The 27,174-nt window shown below is 35.5% G+C and overlaps 1 protein-coding gene across 1 annotated transcript in view; it reads left to right on the forward strand.

The window, feature by feature from the left end:
* The window catches only part of pigg (phosphatidylinositol glycan anchor biosynthesis class G (EMM blood group)), a 144,851-nt gene that overhangs the window by 11,283 nt on the left and 106,394 nt on the right, over positions 1 to 27,174 (forward strand). Inside the window, exons 3-4 of the mRNA XM_083561579.1 lie at positions 9,742 to 9,951; positions 12,516 to 12,704. Of these exons, the coding sequence (XP_083417705.1) occupies positions 9,742 to 9,951; positions 12,516 to 12,704 (399 nt within the window). The remainder of the gene's footprint in view (positions 1 to 9,741; positions 9,952 to 12,515; positions 12,705 to 27,174) is intronic.

Genomic DNA, 27,174 nt, shown 5'->3' on the forward strand with positions numbered 1-27,174 from the left:
TTACCTAAATAAACATTTTTTTTCCCCATGTGATGCAGTGATGCAGAATCCTAAAATAATGTCAATTAATGAAAACTAAAATTGATTATTGTAGGTTTGATTTAGCTCACTAAGCTAAGGCATGTATTAAGTTAATGCCAGACACCCATGTAGTATTTATGTGTGGTTTTGAAAAAAATCTTTTAAATGGTCAAAAACAAGACTTTTTAATGGAAAACAAGTCAGTGTGATAAAGAAAAAAAAGAAAAGAAGCAGAGAAATTAAACAGTATAGACAAACTTACTTAGGTAGAAAATGTAGTGTGTGTATATATGGCATATTAGCATAACTTCCAGGTGAGTGGCAGATTCTCCACCACAAAGATATGGTTTTCTTTGTTCGCTTGGTGAAAGAACTTGAGTGGTTTGGACAAAGCCCTGACCTCAACCTCAACTGAACACCTTTGGGATAAACTAGAACACAGTTCAAGTTCCATGCCTCCTTACCTTTCATCAGTGCCTGACCTCACCAGTGCCTTTTTGGTTGAATGAGCACAAATCCCCACAGTCATGCTCCAAATTCTAGTGGAAAGTCTAGAAGAGTGGAGGTTATTATAACAGCAGTCTAAATCTGGAATAGAATGTTCAAAAAGCACATATGAGGCTACCTCCACATATATCCGGATAGATCTGAAAACTACATTTTCGTTTTAAAATGCTGTCTGTGTAGGCTGATGTTTTTTTTCAAAAATGACTCGTCCACACTGAAAAGTCATGGGGAAAAAAAAGCTTTAACCTGCGTCTTTTCCATCCAGCATTTATTTTTTTTCCATCTCTTTTAATTGATCCAATTTCGAGTGAACATTCTGGCTCATTTGGAAAAAAAATTGCGGTCTGCGAGTGACATTAATCTGTAACAAGGCTAGCAAACTAGATAGCAGGCACAACAACTGCAGTACAACATCGTCCACCATCTCAACTGAATTTGTCACATGACTAAAAATACCATACTGTTTTTGAAAATCCATTCTATGAAGTGAAAACAACATTTAGCAATACATCCACTTGGAAGAGGGTTTTTAAAAAGTATTTTTTTTTTTGCTAGCCAAAAAGAAATGCTGCTTCAGAGTGGACAGGGCTCCAACAGGTAGAGAAAAAAGAATTTTCAGTTGGCCATATAAGGTATTTTTTTGTGGCAAATTGTATATGTGCACTACACTTTATTTTGGAATTTGGAATTTTTAAAAACAAATGTAATTATTTAACACTCTAACTAACTCATTCACAAGCACAGACTGGCAGTTTAGTTCTAAAGTTTTATTGTTATTTCTGAAATCAGCAATTCCCATTGCCGCCTGGTGAAGTTCAGCAGCTGCATTGTGTGGGTTTCTCTTGGCAGGGAGTTCTTTTTTTCACTGCCACTTTACAGCTTGGTGGAATGTAGGTGTTTAATAGCTGATTAGAGAAACCAACACAACTGCCTGTCTCTGGTTTCACTGGTTACTTCTTAATGTGTGTGTGTTTGTGTGACAGTGTGTTTATGCATCATATATAGTATAGACATGGAATATGTAAACACATCGTATTATATAAAGTTTGTTTGGATTTCTTTATATACAGTTAAGAAAGTGCCTTGTAATGTGTATTATAATGTACTTTCACAAAGAACAATTAGTACATATAATTGTATTTTTTATTAATGGGATCAAATGATCAAATAACAATATTTTAAATGTTAAAAAATATCGAAATCTTGACTGAGACATGACTTGGGCATATGTTCTGAGAATCACTCATGTGGTGGAACAAATGGAAATTGAGTTCCGTTTCTGTTTGTCTTTAATCAGTCCAATCTGTTCCCTGGTTTATTTTGGCTGTGCTGTGCTGTGGTGTGTGTGTGTGTGTGTGTGTGTGTGTGTGTGTGTGTGTGTGTGTGCGTGTGTGTGTGTTTATGTATTTTGTTTAGGATTTTTCTGGTGCTGCTTTTAATGATGAAATCACTGGAAGTATACTGCTTATTAATGAAGAGACTTCCCCATACACACGAGAGAAGAATTTCTAAACAGCTAAAGAAGTTGGCAGTAATACAAGTGCGGCTAAACTAAGCTTCTACCAATTTCTCAAAATAATGCATGTGCACAAGAGCTATAGGAGATTATTAAGTTCATGGGTTGCTTCATTCTCAGTAGTGCTGGAAATAAGCAGGGGTGGTGCTGTTCTTAAGTTCATTTTGATTTTGGGGAAACTTTTTTTTTTTTATGCATAATATCTTACTTAATCCCGTTCCTGCAACCTTTAAACCCTATAATGAAACCCTATGAGATCAGCCACAGGAAAGGAAAACTAAGAGCTACCTCTGCTGCAAAGGATAAGTTTATTAGAATTACCAGACTCAGAAACTGACTGGGGCTGACTGAGAGATGTTTTTTCAACATGTTTTTGTTGACTAATTAATTCCATATTTGTTCGGTCATCATTTCAAAGTATTCAGTATTAATATATTTAATATTATAAAATATTAAGATGTGTGCATTAGAGACCTGCACTCCCGTGGAAGTACAGCGGGACCCAACGCAAACTAGTGCAGGGCCGGACAAGATTTGTGCGGGCAGTAAAATACTTGTGTGTGCGGGTTAGGGGAGAATACAATCATTTGCAGGACTCCTGCAAAATGTTCTTTAAAATATCAAAAAAGAATGAATTACTAAAACAAATAAACTGGTATGTATCCACTACACAAAAGCAACAATGGCAACTAAAATAAAATAAAACTATTTACAGGCACAAGGTCATGTTTGGTATAATAGAGCACACCGAGGCAAAATGTCAGAAGGCACAAGACAGAAGAATCATTGAGTGCTATAGATGTTACTTCATTATTAAAGAAAGGAACATATAACACAAAAAACCTTGGCCTGTTTTTATATAATTTCAGTTAATGTTCTATTTTCTGAAAAGTTCCTTGTTCATGTCCATGTTCATCATTTAAACAAAAAGTCAAACTCAAATAAAACGAAAAATGTTTGTTAATTTTCCGTTTCTTTTTCATTTATATTCAAAAAGAAGCAAATGAAACACAAAAAAAAGGCAGAGTAGCAGGAAGAAGCAGGGCGGGAGAAAGTAATACATATTTCTGGCAATCAGCTTCCTTTTTTTTCTGAAATACCAAATTACAGCAAATGACTCCCACCAAAAGTATGGCAAAAGATAGCAAAAATACACGCATTGTTGACTATACTTTTTTTACTCAAGTAAAGAAGTCTGGGCTCTGACTTGTACTTAAGTAAAAGGTAGCCATTACTACTACCAGTTTTAGTGTCACGCTGGTAACTGGGCCTTACAACATATTCAAATTAGGGCTGTCAACTGATTAAAATATTTAATTGTTATTAATCACATGATTGTCAATAGTTTACTCCCAATTAATCGCAACTTAACCTCACATTTTATTCTGTTCTAAATGTACCTTAAATTATTATGTTTCAGGGTTTTAATATTCTAACCAACACAGGCATGGACAAATATGAATGTTTTATAGAAATGTATGGTTATTATTAGTGAAAGCAAACTCAACATAGAGCATGAAGATGGAATATTGTAATCTTGTAAATGTTTTAAAGTAATTGTGGTGTTTTAAATGGTTAATTCAGGTTGTTTTATTTATGTGTGTGAAGAGAGATGAAAGAGACAGCAGAGAGCGCTCCCTGTCTGTTTTCTTTATTTCACAAAAGCACAGTGTTTTGTTGTTATGATGAGTGTATACGAATGAAAGTAGACCCTTAACAGATTCGAATGATGTATTGCACTTATGTGTAAGTGCGTTTCTGCTTGATGAGGGAAAACGCGCTGGCGCGTTTGTCGACCCCAGATGGTTCATTGTGTGCGTCATGGCAGATTTTGGTTCTGATTTGCATCAGTAAAACAAATGTTTATGGATTAAAAATCATTTTTCCGTGGAGATTATTTATTTATTTTCTAAGTAAAGAGAGGACATTGTGAATAAACGTGTGTTGCATTTAAGGTTTTAATTTTGTATATTTTACATTTTTTATTTTTTTTAATAAAAAAATAGTCAAACAAAAATGCCTCTGTTGATAAAATTAGTGTTGTTAAAATTAATTTGTGTTAACGTTATTAACGCATTTATTTTGACAGATCAATTAATATAATATTACAAAACGAATTTCAAATGTCATTATCTAATTAAGGTATCCAGGCTGAAAATCCACTATACACAAGCAAAAAAAAAGATGATGATGATCAGGTGATCAGGAATGTCTTTGTTCTCAGTCATGTTTTCCCTCTTTATTGACATTCCAACAAATAGATTCAAACTAAAGTAATGAGCATGTTTTGAAGTAAGAAGTAGAAAGTACAGATATTTGTGTAACAATAAGTAAAAGTGAAAGTAAAAAAATGAGAAAAAAATTATAGGGAAGTAAAATACTGATACCAAAAAAATCTACTTATGTACAGTAATGAAGTATTTGTACTTTGTTACTTCCCACCTCTGATTTACATCTACTGTAGGACCTCTGCACCATCAAGTCAAAGAGAAAGGCAGTGAAAATTGCTGCTGAGACCAAACATGTAGACAACCACCTCTTTTTTTCTTTAAGCCGCCAGCACACAGGGGCTACAGGTCCATCATTTTTCAAACACGCCAACTTCACAGTTTTTTTTCCTGATGCAATCCAGTTACTCAGCCACCCCAGTCTGTAGCAGCTTTTACTGAACTACCTCAAAATCTTTTTTTTCCACCTTATGTTTTTTTGTCTCTTGCTGTCTACTGCACAGCATCACTGTCTGATCCTGACTCATATTAATAAATAATGGTTTTATACCAGTATGCCATATCATGCATGTAATGTGAGCTTATGTACATAACCCTGCTCATAGAATTGGGCGCAAAATAGCTCCAATGTTGGCATAGAGTTCAAATATCTGGCATGATTACTGAAAATGCTTCTATTTTTGAATGTCTTACTAAACAAAAGCGATTCATTATTATGCATTACTAAATATTAAATATCCATTACAAATTAGGTAAGCAGTAACTTAAGAAATTAAAATAAAATCTCATGAAGATTTTGAGCTTATGTGCAGTATTTTGCTTTAATTTAATTAGTGACCTAGAAATAGTACAGAATAAAGATTAATCAAATTAAAAAAACAAAAGTTTGAACATTTTCTTTCTTTGTTTTAAAATATTTCAGAATTCTAAAATGGTTTGTTTTGTCTAGTTCAAGTTTTGAATACCAAAGGAAATTTAGTTTTTTTGTTCTTAAGCAGATGTTTATACTTTTAAACCCCACTGTATTTCACCCTAATGATCAAAACCTAGACCACAGTACTAATTGTTCTGTGCAAAATAATAAAATATAATAAAAAAAGACTTGAAGACCTTCATTAGTATCCTGATAAAATATCACTATGTAAACAGTGTCTTTTAATCGAGCATGCAGAGCCAATCGGCGAGTGTGGTCATTCAATCGATTGTGGGTACACAAAAGAATTTGGGAACATGGAGAAGTAAAGCAAGTGTGCAGAGAATCTAAGTTATTTAGTTATTTAGCTATTAATATGGCTACCGACACGTGCACTTAGATCTGATATTAAAGGAATAATAGTAATATGAAACGAAGAGCAATACGAGGTTGACGAGCATTTCAGTGTTAAAATATGTGATCGAGATCGATTCAAAGACTCTGAACCATTCTGATCATAACTCCTCATGTTGCTAGGAGACGGGACTTAAGAGATGTTCATCTATAAAAATATCATTCTGTGGCAGTGAGACAATTTTAAAACAACTCATAACCTTGAACAATAGCAGATTCTTTTAATTCATTCTCTTTTTTAATAAAAAAAAAAAAAACTTTTTTTACTGTTTAGAAGATATATTCCAGGCATGGTGTTGAAAAAACACATTCACACTGGAATGTCTCGTGACAATTAAAATTGCTCTCTAGGAGGATCTCCGGACATCCTGATTTGAAGCACAGCAGGATGTATTTTGGAAGGATGAGAAAAGAGTATTGATTGTGCTGCATTTCCCAGCTGAGCCCTGGTCTGAGAAAATGGATATTTTAGTATTCATCCCTTTAGGGTTGTTTTTTTTTTTTTTTTTTTTTTTTGAGAAAAAAGAGACACAAAGTACAAGCATCCCAAAAGAGCACAGTGGAGCAAAATAGATGGTTATTCACCAGTGGAAAATCACACTGTTATTATAGACTGTGTATTTAACACGGATAAATTACCTGAGGATTATTTCTCAAGGTGCCAAAGACAATATGCATGGAATATAGAGTTTAAAAAACATATTAATTAAGTTCCTACAGTTGTGGCAGTATAATTAGTAAGGTTTCCTGTTGTACTGGCAGGCTGGATTTAAATTGACATTTAGCTCTCAGGGAAAAAAAAACAAACGTGCATGCTGCGTTTGATTCTCACTAGTAAGAGGAACTGCTTTCCTTCTTGCCTTCTAGCTATGCATTCAGCTAGCATTCTGGTTGGCTCTGTACACTGTCCTGGACAGTGATTACCACACACACACACACACACACACACACACACACACACACACACACACACACACACACACACAGGCGCACAGAGGGAAGCCTTAATTGCTTGTGTTTCAGTGTGAATGTGATTGCAGATTCAGGAAATGAAAAACCTCCCTGTTTAGTCCAGAATAAACAGGTTACTCTGATAAGTGAGGAATGACACACAGCTTTAGGGCTGGAAATAGTTTGAATAATATTCAAGCATTTCCTTGACAAAATACAATGCAGAAAGTGAATGCATAGAAAAGGCAGAACACAAAACAGGAGGTGCTATGAAGGTGTAGGATATGGAAAAATCCTATTTTTTTTTGTTGTTGAGAAGAAAAGGTGTTACAGAAGATAATGCATGCATTTATATGTGAGCATCAGTGCAGTGTAGAACGAAGACAAGGTAAAAATTGGGAGCACAGGATGCTGTGCGTGACGTAGCTAGACTCAGGATGTGAAGTTCAGGAGATAAATAGCGAGACGAATGCGGAGAGAACGTGGCAGAACCGCAATGACTCCGCGCTTGTTCTGCTAGTTATAACTTGCACTCGTCTCTCGGAGACGCTAATTGGCTCAGGAGATGATGTTGAGGCAAATCGCAGTCATGTTAAAGCCTCTCGTGTTCGCAGTCAGAATAAACAAGGTAATTATGGTGCAGATCGTGTGTAGGCGTGCATGAGTGCGAGAAGAACAAACCGGGGTGGCATAAGTAGCCTTTCCGATGTTTCTTCTTCAGCGTATTTGAATTATTCGGGAAGAAGCACTGCCTCCCGACATACCGTTCTTGAGTGACTTGTTGGGTTTATGGCATATTCATTAACGAGGTTACTTTTAGTCTGCTGAAACCTACAGTATAGCCAAGTAATACAAGGACTGCACATGCACAGTTCCCTTGTTACATCACTGAAACCTTCATTATCTGAAAGCACCTTCTGGAAGCCGTTGGAACCCGAAGTTTCGCTAAAAGCAATATCTAAATGACACCGGTAATGAGGGAAGCGATCCACCAACGTGAGTGCAAACTTATTGAGGGTGCTTAGGCAAAACAAGAAAGCCCTTTAAATCACCTAGGGCTTGCAATCCCATTTAGTTTTGAAGCTGTTTTTGTTGAAAGTTATCTGAAGCTAGCAGTTTTGAAAGAGAGCAAACTCCTTCTTAAGTGTCCTCCAACTTCAAATGTGATATCCCCTAAGTCTTAGCTGTGAGAACAACTATGTATGCAGTTGTTTTAAAAATATTTTTTTTTACATAACTTAGGTTACTTAAGACTATAAGTATGCTTTTTATACAGGCATCATTTTTCCCACAGCACAGTGACCTCCATTTTTTAACATGTCTACCTGTGGGAATGTGAGTGTCTTAATATAATGTGCATGAAATGGTGGTAAACAACTTCTTTACCAGCACTGGGCGTTGTTACCATGGTAAAACGGCTAACCCATAATTAGTAACAGGCCAACAAATTAGCGCTCTAACACCTGAATGCTAGAGCAACACATGGCAACTTTTTGCACAGGCAGGTATAAACATCGCCTTGCCCTGATTGACTGGATGTCGCTGGTCCATATGATTCCTTTATTTTCCTGTTTACTCAGTTAAGAAGCAGATATTTGATTGACAGCTTCTAGAATATAAAGAGAATGTTGAATATTTGTGGTGACTTGTGAAAAGGTGAATTTTTAACTGTGCTGGTATGTAAACGTAAAATGACATTTTCTTAAACCTTTTTTTTGCCACTTGTGGATACACAGTGGATATGTGTGCAATCTATAATTAGTGGCTGTGTGGGACTGCTGATTCAGCCACAAGGGCATTAGTGAGGTGCTGATGCCAAATTAGGAGGCCTGGGGTGCTCTGGAGTTCCAATTAATCCCAAATGTGTTTCGTAAGGTTGAGGTCAGGGTAAGGGACAATCAACTCTAACCTTGGCAATCAATAGTCTTCGTAGACCTCGTTTTGTGTACAGGGAATTTGAAACAGGATTTTTAATTCCAGTAAAGGAAACATTTATAGTTACAGCATTATTCCAATTATTCAAACAATTGTGTGTGCAGCTTTGTGGCAATAGGTTGGGGTAGGACACAAATATTGGGCTCATGGTCTGGAATCCTTTGAGCGCATCTGTATCAAAAGTTACCACATGAAACTCAGAAGTAAAAAAAAAAATAAAACTAATTTACCACCGACACGCTGACTTAAAGCAACTGCTACTTTATAATTGATTTTATTAGCATTACTTTGCCATGTATGACCATGAAAATTATGTCCATCTATTATGCCGTTACAGATTTTAGTTGTGTAGTTTCCATATGATGAATAACATATGAATATGATTAAGGATGGTGAAATACTTTACTCTTTTTTTTTTTAGAATTGGTGCAGCTGGTTAACTTTTAAAAGCATACTTTACATTTCTTACATGTTCCATACAGAAAGTCCAAGCAAAAAAAACATTTCAACAATTTATTTGGTTGTATATTTTTAGGCTTTTCAATGCAAAGTTGTCAAAGTTCAATCCAATTTGTGCAAACCTGATTTTTCAGTTGTTCAGCCTTAAAGTCCCTGTAAAGTGCATTGAAACACACCGTATTCTTCTCTGTTGACATAATTTCCACTGAATAAATAGAAATAAAATAGAAAGTCAAAGTGGGACATGTTTAGTAGGTCGTCCCCCTTTTTAACTAGCTTATAGCATTTAGGTAATCTCACAGCCCTGATTAAGACGTATTTGACTAATAATAACTTGAATGCGAGCCCAAACATTAATGATGGTTTTGGACCTTTTTTTATTTAGACTTAGAGTTAGACTTAGAGTTTGAAAATATAATCAAATGTTTTAACAGCTTATGACACATTTACAACCCATGCATGATGATAGTTTTTTTTTTCGCTTGTATGCGGCAAGGTAATTTTTATATTATTTGGGGCGAGGCACTTTAAATTCTAGAGAAAATTTGATTATATAAAAATTTAACAAGGAGCCAAAGTGCAGAATGATGCCATCAAACTTGTTGATCTGTACTCGGAGAAAAGAGACTCATTTTGTATGCATGAAATTAGCTTATAGATAAATTCATCCTAAAGCCACAAAACTTGCATTTTGATTTCACTGGGACTGCTCTCAATCCCATTTTAATTGTCTTGCTCTCTCATTATTATCATATAGCAATAACTTTGTTCTCTGCACTGTTGCTTTTCTTGGCTAGGCTTTGACCACGGGCAGCATTCCCGGCTTCATCGATGTTGTAATGAACCTAAACTCTCAGGCTCTCTTAGAGGACAACCTTCTCTGGCAGGCCAAGAACACTGGCAAACGGATCATCTTCTACGGGGATGACACATGGGTGCGGCTCTTCCCTAAGCATTTCTTGGAGTATGATGGCACCACGTCTTTCTTCGTCTCCGACTACACTGAGGTGAGGAAAGCAGATTCTTCAGGGTGTGTTACACTCTGTGTTACAGTTCTTGTCTTCATGTTTCACACATTACATGGTTTTAATTTTTCATTTGAGTTGTCCAAAACACATTGCCCATTTTTTTTTCACACAAAGCAGGGCTGCCTTCATAAAAAATACACGACACGACAAACTAAAAGAAACTGAGTAATTACGTGCTACATTTACCAGCATACATGGGCAGATTCAATGATTCATGTTCAGATAATAAAATGTGCGATAGCACAGAGCAGTTGAATTTCGAACTCTGACTGGTCAGACAATGTTGATTAATTTTAAACAGTGCATCTCTGACAGTAGTGCCAGCTGCAAGGAAAATCACAGATCATATATTAATGTGCCTGTTCAAGCTTGTTATTGTTTCTATAAAAACAGTTCATTCACTAGGACTTGTAATGGTAGAACACCCCTATATAACCCCAGATGGATAAATAATACATGGATTAAAAAAAAGTGTTGTTTTACAGAGGAAAAATTGCAGTGCTGTATTGTAATTTTTTTTTTTATTATTGAAAAAGAATCAAATTGGCACTTTGCTATCGATTTTATTTTGTTATAGCAGTGTAGCGTATTGTGGTCTATTTCTTTACATACATTCAAAATGTGCGTTGTCTATTGTGTTGAGAAAGATATTGTGTTCATGCTAATTTGGTTATTTTGTTCAATATTGAAATGACAAATATTTAACACACTTATTCATCCAAATAGGAACTAAGTAGGTTCTTCTTTCTTTTCTTCTTCTTCTTCTGGTTAGTTTTCTATTTGGCAGCACATTTAACTGCCTCGTTAAAAATTTTACAGACTGTTTTGGAAGGATCATTCTGAGCCCATATGGCCCAAATGCTGTCACTGTAGCGCCATCATTGGGTGATTTGTGTGCGTAATTTAGAAATCTATGGTAATAAACTGTATCTAAAATATAAAAGCCAGGCATCCCTGGATTCTGGGTCTGGGTGTCTGGACCTGAAAATGCTTCTTCAACTTGTATTAATTATTATAAATATTACTATTAGTATTATTAGTATTCAGTTAAAATATAGCACCTTCCATGATTGTACCAGAAAAATGTTTACAGCAAGGACATTGGCAGAGGAGGAAGACAGGAAAAAGTGAGTGTTTTTCCTTCAGCTTTAAAGGAAGAGATATGTGAGCTGTGATTGAGTATAGTGTGTTCCAAAGTTTAAGTGCTGATACGTTTAAACACCTGCTTCCCTTAGTGGACAATTTGAACTTAGGAACAGTTGAAAGCCTGTTGTTAGAAGCTCTGAGAGTATGTACAGGGGTTCAGGGTTTGACTGATTTTACTCAGAAAGGCATTGTAATTCCTTATAGGTCAATGCAGGCGTTACTGTTGTGGCTTGTCGAATGTAGAAGTGATATTCATTTCTAACGTGAAAATTTGCATATACTGACATTTTGGAACAATTGTGGAAAAATGATTTTACAGTAATCAAGATTAGGATTTTGATAAAATCAAGGAACAAATTAAAGCATCATTTGTGTTCAGCAAGTGTTGGAGAAACGAAGAAAAAGGTAGAAAATAATGCACAGATTTTCTATTCCATACCCCATCGATCTTAATGTCAAGGGCATTTGGACATTGGAATTTAGGGGCAGTAAGTAAAACTTTTATCAGTGTTCAATTTTGGAAAAATGTCATTCGTCCATGATTTAATATCTTGGAGGTGTGATATAAAAGGTAGAAATGAGTCCATAGTTTTCCAATAAGGTGGGATCAGTTTTTTAAGATGGCTGAGATGGCTTTAAAAGAAGTAAATGTATAATCTGAAAAGAAAACTGGAAAGAAAACATTATTTTAAGTAATTATGAATTAACAGTATGCAACCAAATAGACAATGAAATGGAGAGCTCCTGTTTTTAGGAAAATCTAATGCCTTCAGGTACATTTCATTTATTATGTATGAAATATAAGGATTGTCACAATTAGACCAATCGCAAGCTAAAGAGAATTAGATTACAAATCCCTCAAAAAAACAAATTAATAAATCACAGTACTATTTCCTGTTATATTCATTACCTTGAACAGTTTCCTGATAATGTTTCTAGAATCAGGAATATAGAGTGTGACTAAACTGGCTAATGACTAACTTATAATTTACTATGAAATAAATTTCTATTTCTGAGAAAAATCAAGATGGTGAATTTAACTCCCAGTTCAGTCAAGTCAATTCCTACAAACCTCTCTGCTCAGGTTAAAGCTAAATATAATTTAAAATATAACTAAAATATATAAATATAATTATATATATATATATATATATATATATATATATATATATATATATATATATATATACACACACATATATATATATATATATATATATAAATAAATAAATACAATTATATAAATATATAATTAGAAATATTCAAATACTTGCTTTCTACCTTTCTTATTTTTCTTGTCTGTATTAATATACAAAATTAGCTTGTTAGGTTTGAGATAACTAAGCCTTTATAAGGAAAACGACTTAAAACGACTAATTGTATTGTTTATGTCTCAGGTGGACAACAATGTGACTCGTCATTTGGACAGCACTCTAAAGAGAAACGACTGGGACATTTTGATCCTGCATTATCTGGGACTGGACCACATCGGACACATCAGTGGGCCACACAGTGCTCTAATCGGGCCCAAACTTCAGGAAATGGATGATGTCATCAAAAAAATACACACCTCCATTATCACAATGGTAACACCACTCATCCTATCCCTTAGTTAATTTTCTCCCTTTCCTTCTGGGGGTCTTTCTATTTGCTTATTGATAATTAATTTATTTTTGCTCCCCAGCAGTGTAGTGAATTCAATAAAACCATGACTATACTGATTGCTGGAAATTGGAGCAGAGGTGATTTAACTGATCTGTTTCAGTTGATCTGAATGAAATAAGATAGGGTTTTGCTGTTGAATATTTTTTTTTTTTTATAATCCCAAAGCACTTCAATGTTAGATTTAATTTCAGGTTTGATATAACTAAGCAGGATGAAAATGATGATTCAGTAGTCATCATATTCATCGTTCTTATAGGTCTGGTCACTGTCAGGAGCTTTATAAGGTGTTTTTTAGTCTGCAATGCACTCGCAAACACGAGTCAGTATTATATCATTCTTATCGCACTTTGTGTCTTCATGTATTATGAAGCATCAACGGCTGCATTGTGCCAATAACTTCAGCCTTTGATACTTTTATTTGAAGTTCCCAGTGCGCCCGTTTTGTGGATGTTTTATTTAACAGAATCAAAATGCTGCTCTATTCTTCTGCATTTTTAACCACGACCAAGCTTTCACTCACTTTCAAACATGCAGTCAATGAAGAGCTTCAAATCTTTGTTGTTCCTTGTTTTTGTATAACGTTTTCTCATTCCTTCCTTTCTTCCTTCCTTCCTTCCTTCCTTCCTTCCTTCTTTCCTTCCTTCCTGCTATTTTCCCTCAAAGGATTCTCTAAAGCTCTCCAGCCCCAGATTGGTGGCGTAAATATCAGATGACGCCTTCTGACCTAATTTCAGAAAGCTGTATTGATCACATCAGGCATTCGGGCTGACACCAAACATGCTGCAAAATACACTCTTAAAACTGTCAATGAGATTGGAAGAAGAAAAAAAGCTGGACCACCAAATAAGAGAAAACTGGACAATCTATGTAGTGTTAAACATTTTCTACAAAGACCTGTCTTAAGATTGTTATATACAGCTATCTCTTACAGTCCATACTACAGTTGTTTAATGGTGGCTGCATGAAGCTTCTTGAGGGACAATCTTCTTGGTTGCCAAGTCAGCAGCCCCAGATGGCCCAGAATCTTTCTTCTTTTTGCTGATCTTCTCATCAATTTAGAAAAGGTCTGGAATCCTTCATGATGGGCCTGATTTTGCGCTTTGTCTGCTTTGGAAGCATGGAGGTTGGCATGGCTACACACCATCTGCACCCTAGCTATATATATATATAAAGGTTAGCTGAATTGCTTTATAGGACACATAGGAAGATACGTTGTTAAATGTGAATGTTTTGAACAGCCTCAATAAAATGTACAAAGCATTTGAAAGATCTTGATTTAGTAACTTACTGAAGAGTAGCGACTGACTCAGTTGTCTTTCAATCCTGGTGTTACTTGATGTAAACTGAAGCCATGCCACTAATGAGCTTGCTTTGTCTGAGAAAGCCCTCTATAGCTAACTCTGATAAATGGACCTGCCACATTTGCCCAGAATATCTGTCTAGTCCAGGGCTAATTTACAGCTTGCAGGCTAGAACCACCCTTAAAAAGGTTATATTCCGGCCAACCAAATGAAATTGTAACTGAATTAAAAGATTTGGTAAAGAACTTGTCTTTGGGGCAAAATAAAGCTGTAAACCCAGAGCCTGAACTCTACTGAAATAATGTGTTAATATGCAGTTCTCCATTAGCAATCTAAAAACCTGACTCTATAAATATGTCTCTTTACAAAAGAACATTTAATGGTGAAAAAAAATACTTTTGCAACCACAAATTGCATTGCATTGCCACGTTAAAGTCCATTTTAATTAAGGCCATTTCATATATTTTCATTATTTTTAAACTATTATTTTGGAATTTAAATTACAGTATGTTCAGTGTTGTTGATGTTATATTGGATTTTTAAATCCAGTATTTATTCCTAAATCTGGTTTAGTCCACTTGAAATAGACCTTTTAGTGTAACGTGGACCTTTACCTAAAACCATATATTTGTACAGTATGTGTATCTATGTGGAAAACCTTTGGGAGTTTTTCCCAAGAGTTTATATTTGGCATTTCAAATCATTCAGTCTTCACTGTGCCTGACACACACATGTGTGTATGTATATGCATGTGTGTGTCTACATGCAGCTGTGTGTTACAGGCATGTTTTGAAGTGTTCGTAGAGGCCTCTAGTGATTCTATTTCCTCGATCACTCTATCTCTCTCTTTCACCCTCTCACTCTTGAAACATTAGGACATTAGCTGGAAGACCATTATAAAGGTTTCCTCTTGCTCTCCAGACTTGTTTGATGTTGCACACATAAGAGGTATAATTACTCAATTCTTCATAGCTTACATAGAGAAAATGTGCTCATTTACCATATTTGCATAACAGGCAAGGAAGAGAACAGGACAGAGCCTATTTGTGTCAAAGCTACACGTCTTCCTTGGATGCTTACCTAATCCATTAAAGGAACAGGAAATTTAGACATTTGAGATGGCTTCCTCCTGCAAGATAAATAGTGGTTGCAATGGAAACACTGACAGTCTTTGTCGTTTTTTCCCCCTGTGGGCAAGTGACTCTCTGTCATCTTAGTCATTCTTTGACAGGATGGTCTGCTGTGTCTTTTTTGCTTTCAACAAAAGAAAAAACCCTCTTCCCTTGTCACTTTTGCTTCTCTGCTAACTTTTTGGCCATTGGCTTCTCCATTGTTACATATTTCTTGGCATGACCCACATTAATGTTGAAATAATAACTTGCTACTCATTCGAAAATCCTATGCCTTCTTGGTATCAGCCGGGGAAGCATACTAGCTCAGCCATGAAACTCTATACTTGCAATGATTGGTTCTCTAGATGCAGGCACTGCAGCCTATCTGGCACTTCTTCATTCATCAAATAGTTTGCTCTACAAACTATTCCGTTCCCTTGCTCTACCTTTCAGCACTTGCCCATGTCCATGTTGGTCTCCTCCGGGCAGACGTTAGTAAGTGTACTTGGATCTTAACAAGCTTACTGTACAATGTTGAATAACAATGAGGTGTAAATCCAATGTAGATAACTAAGTATTACCTTATGGAATAACTATTGGACCTTATCTGCTTTGAACGAGAATCAAATGGAATCATATGCCTAAAAATCGATTTAAGTTAAAATGAGTTGTGTTGAACCAGGACAGATAGCAATTTTTCTACTTTTTTTTATCTACTTTTAACTCTCTAATTCAGGAATTTTTACCCTGGTTAAAAAGATTCTCACATTCTCACTCAGCTTCTCAAATTCGGCTTTCTGTAGAGTGAATTATTTCAGCAAGCTCAAGGCCATAGCTATAAGCATCTGAATGGCTGTCTAGCTTTAAACAAGTAAGGCATTCATCCTTACCCGAAGGGTTGTGGTGTTTTTCTGTTTTGGTGCTTGGTGATAGCCCATGCAAGGAGAACTCTGAAGCCGTGTGATGTGCTTGTTTTTGCTTGCTAGTTTAGGTCGTCTACTGTGAAACAGCATGTCTTGTCGTGGAAGAGATAGAAACTCTCTCGTTACTCCCCTCAAGTCAGAAGGGAGTAGGAAAGAACTTGTTAGCCGAGCCTGGAGTGACCTGGATAGAGCAGGTGGAGCAGCTTAATAAGATGCTCAAGGCTGAGAATATGTTCAACTTTGGCATTAACAGTCATGGTCTGTCTGGAAATTGGGATATGCAAACCGTACATATTGTCTATTTGGCTGCTTAAACCAGTAGATTATTCCTTCCACATGCTGGTTCTTAGTCCTGGCCAAAATCTGGATATTGTAAGATGTATTTCCTATCTGTGATCCGGATCATGTGCGTTTATATATATATATATATATATATATATATATATATATATATATATATATATATATATATATATATATATATATATATATATATATATATATATAACATTTTTAATTAATAATAAGAAGTAACAAAAAGTATGAGTGGAATTGTGGAATTTTTATGTCAGCGCTTTGGGGTTTTTATTGTAGTTTAGCCAAAACTATTAGTTATAAGTAGAAATTGCACTGCTCTGATGCTATGCCCAGAATATATGTTTGCTATATATGCAAATTGGCAACGGGCTTAATTGAATAAGCAAAAGGTATTTTTCCCCCTGTAATTTTAGATGTTTTAGGTAAAATAAAAAAATAGGTTTTTTTTACATGGCAAACATGGCTAAAAAGAATAAACTTTTTTTATTTTTTATTTTTATAATTTATGGTTGCCTAAAAAAAAAAAAAAAAAAAAAAAATTATTTTCGAGGCTTTTATTATACATTGAAGACTGTGCATATAGCTCCTTCTTCACATTCTTATATTTACAAAAGAAGTTCCTGTTGCACTGGTGAGCTGTCCATCCTCCTAACACTGACCTAGAATTTTCCCCTGTCTCACATGCTGCTGGTTGTGAAAAGCTATCAATATTTTTTAACAGAAACAGCATAAATACCAGTTAAATTTAATTAGTTTTGCTAATCACAGCAGGTATCCATTATACAGTAACTGAACGATTGCTAGTGCCATATTGCCATTATTATACAACAAGAAATTTCATATTGGAAACTGACTTGATTTTAGACACAGTATGGCCAAAAGTTTGTTTTATTTTTGCTTTACTAGCGGAACTAGGTAAAGAACCCGAAGAAGCTAGATTAAGTTTATAGCATGCTAGCTAGTTTCTATTGATTTGTAAATTAGCATCCTTTCTTTGTTTTCATCTATATTTCTAATAAAGAATAATTTGCCCTGTATGCAAATACTAGCATTAACTCTACTGTAGTAAACGAGATAGTGAAGTTTTATGTATTGAATACAGAGGACAGGAGTGATATAAACAGTGAAAAGTCAAGTGTAGTTGTATTATAAATATAAGCTGCTCTGGAACACCATGTGTCCAGTCAAATTAGTGGAGCAGAACTATCTGTTGTATAAGAAGCTTTAACTTAAACCTCATCTGATCTGTGGGCTGCTGTGATGCAATGCATCTTCTTTCCAGAAAGGTTGCTGTTGTATAAACCAGCTCAGCTAATGTGATTTCTTCTATCTCTCTGCACTTCTCTCTCTCTCTCTCTCTCTCTCTCTCTCTCTCTCTCTCTCTCTCTCTCTCTCTCTCTCTCTCTTGCTCGCTCGCTCTCTCTCGCTCTCTTCTAAGTCTTTCTCTCTCAATCCATTTATCCACATTTACAGTATCATTCTTTTGCTCAGGTTCCTTTTCTCAGTACCTTTTTACCCTTTGGATTATTTTGTTTTTTTCTGCTTATTCTTATTTTCTCTGCTTTTTGTCTCTCTCTCTCTCTCTCTCTCTCTCTCTCTCTCTCTCTCTCTCTCTCTCTCTCTCTCTCTCTTTTAAGTCCACACACTCACTGTCCATCAATAACCTCTTCAGTCTCTTGAAGACCACGTAGCAGCAGGATTTGCGTCATCTGGTACTGTGTGGTTTCTTTTTTTTTTTTTGCTATTGTTTGTTTGTTTGTGCCCTTTATTTTTTGGTCTTTCCACCTTTGCAGTGTGAATGTGGATGGCAAATCCTTGTGCCCCTTTTTTTTTTTTTTTTTTTTTTTTTTTTTTTAAGCTTGAATAGCAAAATGAAAATGTTGAATCCTCTTCTCTTTTCTGCTTCCAAATCTCTATCGTGGTCCCTACAAATCCCTCCAATGGAGCTGCAGAAAAAAAAGTGTCCCAGCAGACACTGTGTGTTCATTCTCTTTCCCACTGCCTGTACAGGGAAGTAATAGGAATGCATTACCTGTTTTTTTTTTTTTTTTTTCTGTGCAAGTTTTGTGAAATCATACATACATACAGTACAGACCAAAAGTTTGGACACACCTTCTCATTCAAAGAGTTTTCTTTATTTTCATGACTATGAAAATTGTAGATTCACACTGAAGGCATCAAAACTATGAATTAACACATGTGGAATTATATATGGAATTATATACATAACAAAAGAGTGTGAAACAACTGAAAAATGTCATATTCTAGGTTCTTCAAAGTAGCCACCTTTTGCTTTGATTACTGCTTTGCACATTCTTGGCATTCTCTTGATGAGCTTTAAGAGGTAGTCACCTGAAATGGTCTTCCAACAGTCTTGAAGGAGTTCCCAGAGAGATGCTTGGCACTTGTTGGCCCTTTTGCCTTCACTCTGCGGTCCAGCTCACCCCTAAACCATCTCGATTGGGTTCAGGTCCGGTGACTGTGAAGGCCAGGTCATCTGGCGCAGCACCCCATCACTCTCCTTCTTGGTCAAATAGCCCTTGATGCCTTCAGTGTGACTCTACAATTTTCATAGTCATGAAAATAAAGAAAAGTCTTTGAATGAGAAGGTGTGTCCAAAATTTTGGTCTGTATTGTACATACATACATGCACATGTACATCCACAATCGCTGCTTGAGGCTTAGACCTTTAGAATGATAGTTACTCATGGTTGCTCTTCTCCCTTTTTATTTAATATATTGCTAAACATTAACACCTGAGAACAATGGGATATCGGTTGCGCTGGCATGAGGCTGGCTCTTTATACTCCTATAACATAACTATGAATGAAAGACCTTTATTTATTAGTAGTTTTTAAAAAAAGTTGGTAAATGTCTTAAATAGAGCAGTAAAAACAATAAAACATTTTATTGAACAAACAATTAGAAAAATGATAGAACTCATGCATCACAACAGTGTACTTTAATGAAAAAAATATAGTATTGTGGCACCTGATTGTGTAGTTTGCGTTTCATAATAAAAGTAAGTGCTTTAGAGGGTTGACGCATGCTATGTCATCAAGACATGATTTAAAATAGATCTAGCACATCCAGTATGTTTTGAATCCAGCATATCTAAATTAAAAAAAAGGGGTTTTCTTTAAAGATGATGGGAGGAAACACTTTGTATTTATATATTGCAAAATCTCATACTGCATGAGAGCGCAGGTTTGAAAAGGTTAGTGTAAACCAGGTCAAAGTTGAATTCGAGAGAACTTTTTTTGCACAGTGCTGAGGCACCACTTCCAAATCCTGTAGGCATAGCAGTAGCACTTGCGCTTCATAAGGAAACAATGGCTTTGCATTCACAAAGAGGTTTTGCGGCCGATCATCTGTAGGCGGCCTTAATTATAATTGCAGCACAGTTTCCAAAGAAACAGGACATTTCAGATGAAAGTACTGTGCAAGAAATGTGCTTCTAAAGCTATCTAAGGAGCATAGTGTAGATGAGATTTTTCTTTATCTTACTTTATTTAATTGCTCCCCTAGCAACAACTGTCAGTGCAAACAGAGACATCATTGCTATACCCATCGCTGTTGATGTGTCTAGCCACTGGAAATCCTTCATTCTAATGCTAGGAAGATGTTCGACACACCAATCAGCCAGTCTCTTCTTGGTTTCTCTGATATACAGTTGATTGCATCTCTTGCTGGATAGACAATAAGAAGCTTCTACAGTGATGCATTACAGTGAATCGACAGAAAAAAAAAAAGCCCTGATCCTTTAGGAAGTAGTCTTGGGGGGATTTAGAGGTTTTTAACTATAATTTCAGCAATGATAAGTGGGCAGCAAAGGAATTCTCACTGTCTTTTTTTTTTCTCTCACTGGGAAAATTATAGTGAGTGATGTAATGGCAGCCTGTCCTGTAATAGGAAACTAATTCAGTTAAGGTTGGATTAATCCTCTAAATGAACTAATAACTGACTACTATTAATCCTTTTCTTTTTTGATTGTATGCTACTACTGCATACTTGCACTGTGTGGCCAAAAGTACAAAAACATACCTTTCTAAACCTTTACAGTTAACCGTCCACTTTTCTGAGAGTGCTTTCCATCAGATATTTTGGACTGTGTTTGTTAGAATCTGTGTATTTAGCCAAAAGAACATGGAAGGCAATGATGTCATGTGTCTGGAGTCAAATTCGAGTCACCATTAAGCTCTGGTTTATCCCAAAATGTGTTCATGAAAGCGCCAGTGTGGGTGCAGGTTTTTATTCCAAACAAGCAGAAGCTACAGCTTAGTCTTCTGAAAGCTAATATCATCTGATTAATCAGTTGGAATCAGGTGTGGCTCCTGCTTGATCTGGCCCATTGCAGATAAGCAGCAGATTGGCCAAGACAGATCCTTAAATTCAACCGCACATAACATCTTTGGGATGACCTGGAACTTCAAGGTGATTTAAATTCCACTGTGCCCCAGACCTGCTCACTTGACAACAGTGCCTGCCTTCACTAATGCACTTTTGGCTTAATACACAAATCACAACTTTTAATGCTTTACATTTCAATTGAAAGTTTTCATAGAAGAGAGGAGATTATTATAAAAGTAAAGGGGGTCTAAACACATCTGACTTATACTGTATTGTAGGAACTGCACACTGTCATTCCCATCTCTTTTCTTTTCTTTTTTTCTGTGTAAGAAAAAAATGCAGCTACTCATATTACCAAGAAGAAAAAAAGTCCTTTCTCTAAAAACTCTTTTGTGTTTTAAAACTTTGAATGATTGAATTTGAATTGAATGATACAAAGATCCAACCAGTGGTGGATATTAAAAGTAATTAATTACTGTACTTATGTAGTTTTTTTTTCGCGTATCTGTACTTTAATCAGGTAGACTTTTACTTTAACTTCACTACTTCACAAGTAAAAAATGTTAATTTTTACTCAACTTCATTCCTTTTTATTTATGAGTGGATGAAAGCTGGTCAAGCGCGCAGCAAGCCACCAATCAGGGTAGAGTGCGCGCTCTGTTTTAAACTTGTTTTGTTTGCCGCTTGGCAGTGGCAGATTTATATTGCCCATATTGCCCATATTGCCTATGCCTAAAAATAAGTCTAGTTGGATTGTAGTTAAACAGCACTTATTCATTGGGTTACCTTTAATTGAGATGATGTCATAAAGGTGATTGTCTGAAAAGGTCCTGAACTGAGTTTAGTATTCGGAATCGCCAGTGCAGTTAAAAACGCTAATTTAATAGACATATATTATAAGGATATCGATGTATGTATGTATCAGATAGAAGCTTTTAAAACTGAATGTAATCAAAGGGGGGAGACTTTGGGTCATGGCTTGCTTCCCCCAGGGCTTCATTCAAGCTAGAATTATGCAGAACATTTTTAGAGTAATAAATGATGGAAGAAACCACTGACACCTGTGGCCTTATTTGCGTCGCTGAAAAGAAGGTTCGGGCTAATTATAATGAATTTTATATTAATCAGTGTTTGATTCAGTATCATTCTTTTAATAGATTGTTGTGCTAGGAGTAACATTAGAGTCTTTTCACATAAACTGAGTTGATTATGCAAGAGTCTTGTGATAAAAATTATAATAGGACACTATGGTCATAATAAATCATAGCACTTGGATACTTAAGTACTTTTGAAGGCAAATACTTTTGTACTTTTACTCAAGTTTAAAAGGAGCACTTTGACTGGAGTAATATATTACCTACTGTATATTTACTTTTACTCAAGTATATGCTTTGTGTACTTCGTCTACCACTGACTCAAACACACTGAGACTCCTTCCATAAATTCTTAATGCCTCCTAAACAAAAAAAAATATATCCAATACAATAGAAAACTACAGTTGATATTTCCACCCTATAGCAACGATTATGTTTTTATCAGTAAAATACCAACATATTCTTAAAATCTGTGTATTATAAGCCTTCGATTATGTGTATGTGTAAAATGTGTGCATAATCTTAAGCCTATCAATAATGTTGTAGGCAGAACTATTGTCTGTGCCACTGGTTTTCGAGCATTAATCCATGCCTACTGAATCAAAAATTCTGGCTCCTAAAGAAACCTTTATGCCTTAGCTTAGGACATTGTCATATCCTAATCCTTCCTGAGGATGCACAATCAAACATACACTCATATACAGTTTGAATGCAACTCACCTCTTCCTGTTTGGCAGCTGCCATCAGTAATAGTAAGGTGACATAGCACTCAATGTTATCATCCCAGGCCTGGCCTGGTGTATTGTGTGGTCGTATATTTTCTTCAGGCACATTGCTTTCCTTTCACATCAGAAATGACTTCAGCAGCTGTTCACAATAGTCCATTATCACGCCACCATTATATTCCACACAGCCACCTCAGAACGTGCACAATCATAGTATTTTTGGAAGCAAAAACTAGATGAAGGATTTCAGCATTTGTATATATGTTCAAGTCTTCAATTTACATCTTGATGTTTCTGGCAGCTTTCCAGAATGAAATCAATGTGGCAGTAAGCAGGTACCCTTGGCACTGTAAATCAGCAAAAAATAAATAGATTTTGAGGAGGTAGTGAGATGATAGAGAGTGAAAATGCAATCACTTTATTTTATATTTAAATTTGATGTCATGCACAATGTCCCATGCTTGTATTACTAATACTTATTTATTTATTTATTTTCCTGAAGGCTATGTAGTATAAGTAGGCATCACTATGTGCGGCAAAAGAAGCACTTTTCTCAGCATGATTGTCATCCCTCTCTATTCATGACACTCTTTAATGGCATTCCAGCTGCATAGGCATTCCCTCCACTGCATTTTACATGTAGAGCTTCCGAACTTCTATGGAAATGATTTGCCAGTGTTATAAAATACCTGGAAGGCAGTTAGGTGTAATTAGCATCATAAAAATGTTCCTAAGTGGTCTCTTTAATGCAGTAGCATCAATGTGATAGTTTTCTATTTAATTCACATCTAAAAAAAAAAGAAGTATATTAGGAGAGTCTATAATATTTTGCACGATTGTGACTTTTCATACTTGTGTTTTTCATTTTTGCTTTGTGTCAGACTCAGGATGTTTCGGAATTTTGAGCGGAGGTTCTGCCTTCACTGAACTCAGGCGTGGAAGATATCTGCTCTCAGTGCTGCATTCTAAATAATGTTATTAGCTACAGTATGTCTCCAGCCACATATATATTCATGCAATTAAAAAAATGTTGCATAATACACTGACTGGAAACACCAGATACGAATAAAATCAAAAAAATGTGCACTGAAAAGGGTATGTGCATTAACTACGATGGAAACACGCTCACGCCAAATGAATTCACTCAGAAAAGTCATAAGACTTGGATAATTGATTGTGGGTCAGTAGAAGTTGACTAACCAGCAAACCAATTTCATTCTCATATGTTGTTTTTCTCATTCTCAAATGCCTGAAGTCTGTAGTCTCTGTGTGTGTGTGTGTGTGTGTGTGTGTGTGTGTGTGTGTGTGTGTGTGTGTGTGTGTGTGTGTGTGTGTGTGTGTGTGTATATATATATATATATATATATATATATATATATATATATATATATATATATATATATATATATATATGTAGTTATATATATAGTTATAATTACCATCCAGAACTTTCATACATGAGAATATATCTGATTATCAAGCATCCATCTCAGATTGCAAAGTAACATAAGGTGTGTGAAAGCATTTTTTCTGCATGCTCAATTAATTCTCTATATTTAGGAAAGAAAAATTCCCAGTTGCAAACATTTCTTTTAATAATGCCCTTGTTCCCAGCAACTACGAATCAGAATATTTTTTTAACATGTTGAATTTGTTGACATGGCTCTTTATTTGTGAACTTTATTAAACATCACAGTTTTTCTGCCTAAGTTAAAATTGCCACTTGGAGAGGAACATAGATTGACATACTACTTACTGTTGTGAGTTTATTGATAGCAGGGATGTCAGCAGAGGTGACAGAATATCTTGACTGGACCAGTTGTAATAAGTGCTTGTGCTGAGTGTATTATGTAAAACACTCTCCTACTGTAATTACAGGCCTGCATGACACTTGTGACAGTAGATGATACCTAGTTAGATGAACTGTACCCTGTTGTACATCCATGTGCACAAAAACAAAAAAAAGACGTGAAATTGTGCAACAGATTTATGGTTTCGATTGATAGATCACTTTATTCAGATAATTCACATATTATTGAGCCGAATGTTAAACTCAGCCTTTAGGCATGTCAATATGCATTCTTGGGCTTTAAGCTGTCAGTTAGTCATTTAACCTTTAATCGGTCCTTGGGGTCTATATGACCCCAATCGACTTTTCCTTGATAAAAAAAAAGGGTTCCCTTCATCTGAGTGGAATAATATTTTGTTACTTTTCCTACATAATCTATCTATACACACACAAAAAAACTGGGCTTGATTTGGTTGTTCTGAAGGTATGTAAAAAAATTTTTTACACTTCTGGTCTTCGGGGTCAATATGACCCCACATTGAAATGAATGGGAAATGTGAAAAAAAACTCAATATTTTTTCTTCATTTGTCAAAAAAAAATCTATAAATCCAGCATAAATCAGAAATTTAGATCATCATTTAAATGATTTTTTCATAAAAAATTTATATTTCATATGCAAGTTAATGGTGTATTGTGTGGTAAATGGGTACAAAAGTACTTCATATCTCCCAAAACACAGCATTAATGAATAGATAAGAAGTAAACAAAAAAATATATATATTATTTGTATAATTAAAAATGTATATTTTTTGTATAATTTCTCTATCAATTGTTGGGGTCATATAGACCCCAAAGACCAGATTTGTAAACAGGAAACGAAGACCTTATGAGGGTTAAATACATTTATTTATTTGTTTATAACTGTTCATAATTGTGCAGGTATGAGCTTACCTAATTTTGAGTAACATTCAGTAGTCTCCTGGGAATGTAAAATATACCTCAGGCTACATGATCTGTGCATGAAATTTACTAAAATTATATCCTTGTCAAAAAAGATCAAATCAAACCTGATCACTTTGCTTTAGCTGGCTGGGATTTCTATTCGAGTGTGTTCAGCTTTAGGCAGGTTGAAAGGTAGAGGGTTACTCAAAACATGGCTTTAGAAGAGCACAGAGTGTTAAATGGACACCAGGGGACTGTTTGCTGTGAAGAATTTCTAAGCATTAACTTTCCCTTGAGCATCCTCTCAACTACCAAATAAGCTTTTGAAAACTACTTTCTTGTTTTATTAGTTTAATCACTGTTATTGCTACAGACCCAAATAAGATGATAAAAAAAACAGCAATTAAATGATGAAACCTAAATCTATGTGGGACTTATTAACTGGTCACTCTTAGATCCAAGTGAGTCTCAGATCCAGATTATAAATGAGTCCCTTAGTAACCCCTTTAATGCTGTCCACAGCTATGTACAGTTAATTAAAGGCAGTTTTAAGGCGGAAATTAAGATGTAAATCACTTGAGAGATTTAGGTAATTTACATAAATCATTATTCTCTCTAGATTATTTGTCATTCTCACTGCAGCATGTCTCTGGTGTTCACAAATGTTTTTTTATCCAGAATAACAAACACAATTATAATATTTATGCCAGTTTTCAGTGAATGCCTTAGTTTTCCCAAATGGCTATTACTATTATTAGGGGGCCAATAACCTCTTCTTCTTCTTTTTGTTTATCTTAATAATATTGTTATTATACTTCTGCTTACGCTGTCGATGGCAGCCCGTGGAACCATCAGGTAAAAAAAAAAAAACGTCTGAAAATTAATACACTTATTGAGGAGAGTCAGAAGTATTCTGACCATATGCTACCAATTCCCTAGAGCCACCACAGGGTCAAATTTAAATCTTATTTGGAGGTGCATTTAGTTATAACCTTTGGGCCATGTGTCCAGAATGTACAAGACGTTTTTTATCTTTGCACTTCCTAGGTGGGGATGATTTAACGCTTTCTATAACAGCACTTTTCTAATTAGATTTTCTTGGCTTTTGTCCACTAAAAAAAATCTACACCTTGAACAAAATATGCCTAATCAGCGTGGAATTTGACAAACGGCCTCTTCACTGCAGCACGGACAAAAGGAATGTAATTCTGCAAAGAATTTGGCTGCAATGTTCCATTGAATCTGACAGCAAAGCCACCAAACAAAATGTAAGGTCATGTTTCAGCAACAGACTACCACATTCTTCTTTACGTGCTGATCAAAAGACATATGATAATACTAATCATAATTTATGTTTATGAATTAAATAAATAGAAAGTAAGTGAATGAAAGTGAAATCTAAATAGTAGATAGATAGAAAATATTTGGTGTGACCACACTTTGCCTGTAAATAGCATAAATTCTTCTAGGTACAGTTTTTGAAGGAACTCAGCAGGTAGGTTGTTCCAAATTCGCTCCAAAACGTGGAGAACTAACCACAGATCTTCTGTAATGTAGGCTGCCTCAAATCCTTCTGGCCCTTAATGTTATCCCAGACAGACTCGATCATGTTGAGATTACTTCCAGTACTTGTTCTTCTCTACATTGAAGGTAGTTCTTAATGACATTGGCTTAATGTCTTAATGACATTTGGGGTCGTTGTCCTGCTGCAGAATTATTTTGGGGCCAGAACGCTTGTTTTTTGCTACAGCCAAGTATAACAGATTTTGCGACATCAGTCCAGAGCACCTGCTGCCATTTTTCTGCACCCCGGTTCCTATGATTTTATGCAGTTAA

Source organism: Silurus aristotelis (genome assembly GCF_946808225.1).
Source record: "Silurus aristotelis genome assembly, chromosome: 14".
NCBI classification, from domain to species: Eukaryota; Metazoa; Chordata; class Actinopteri; order Siluriformes; family Siluridae; genus Silurus; species Silurus aristotelis.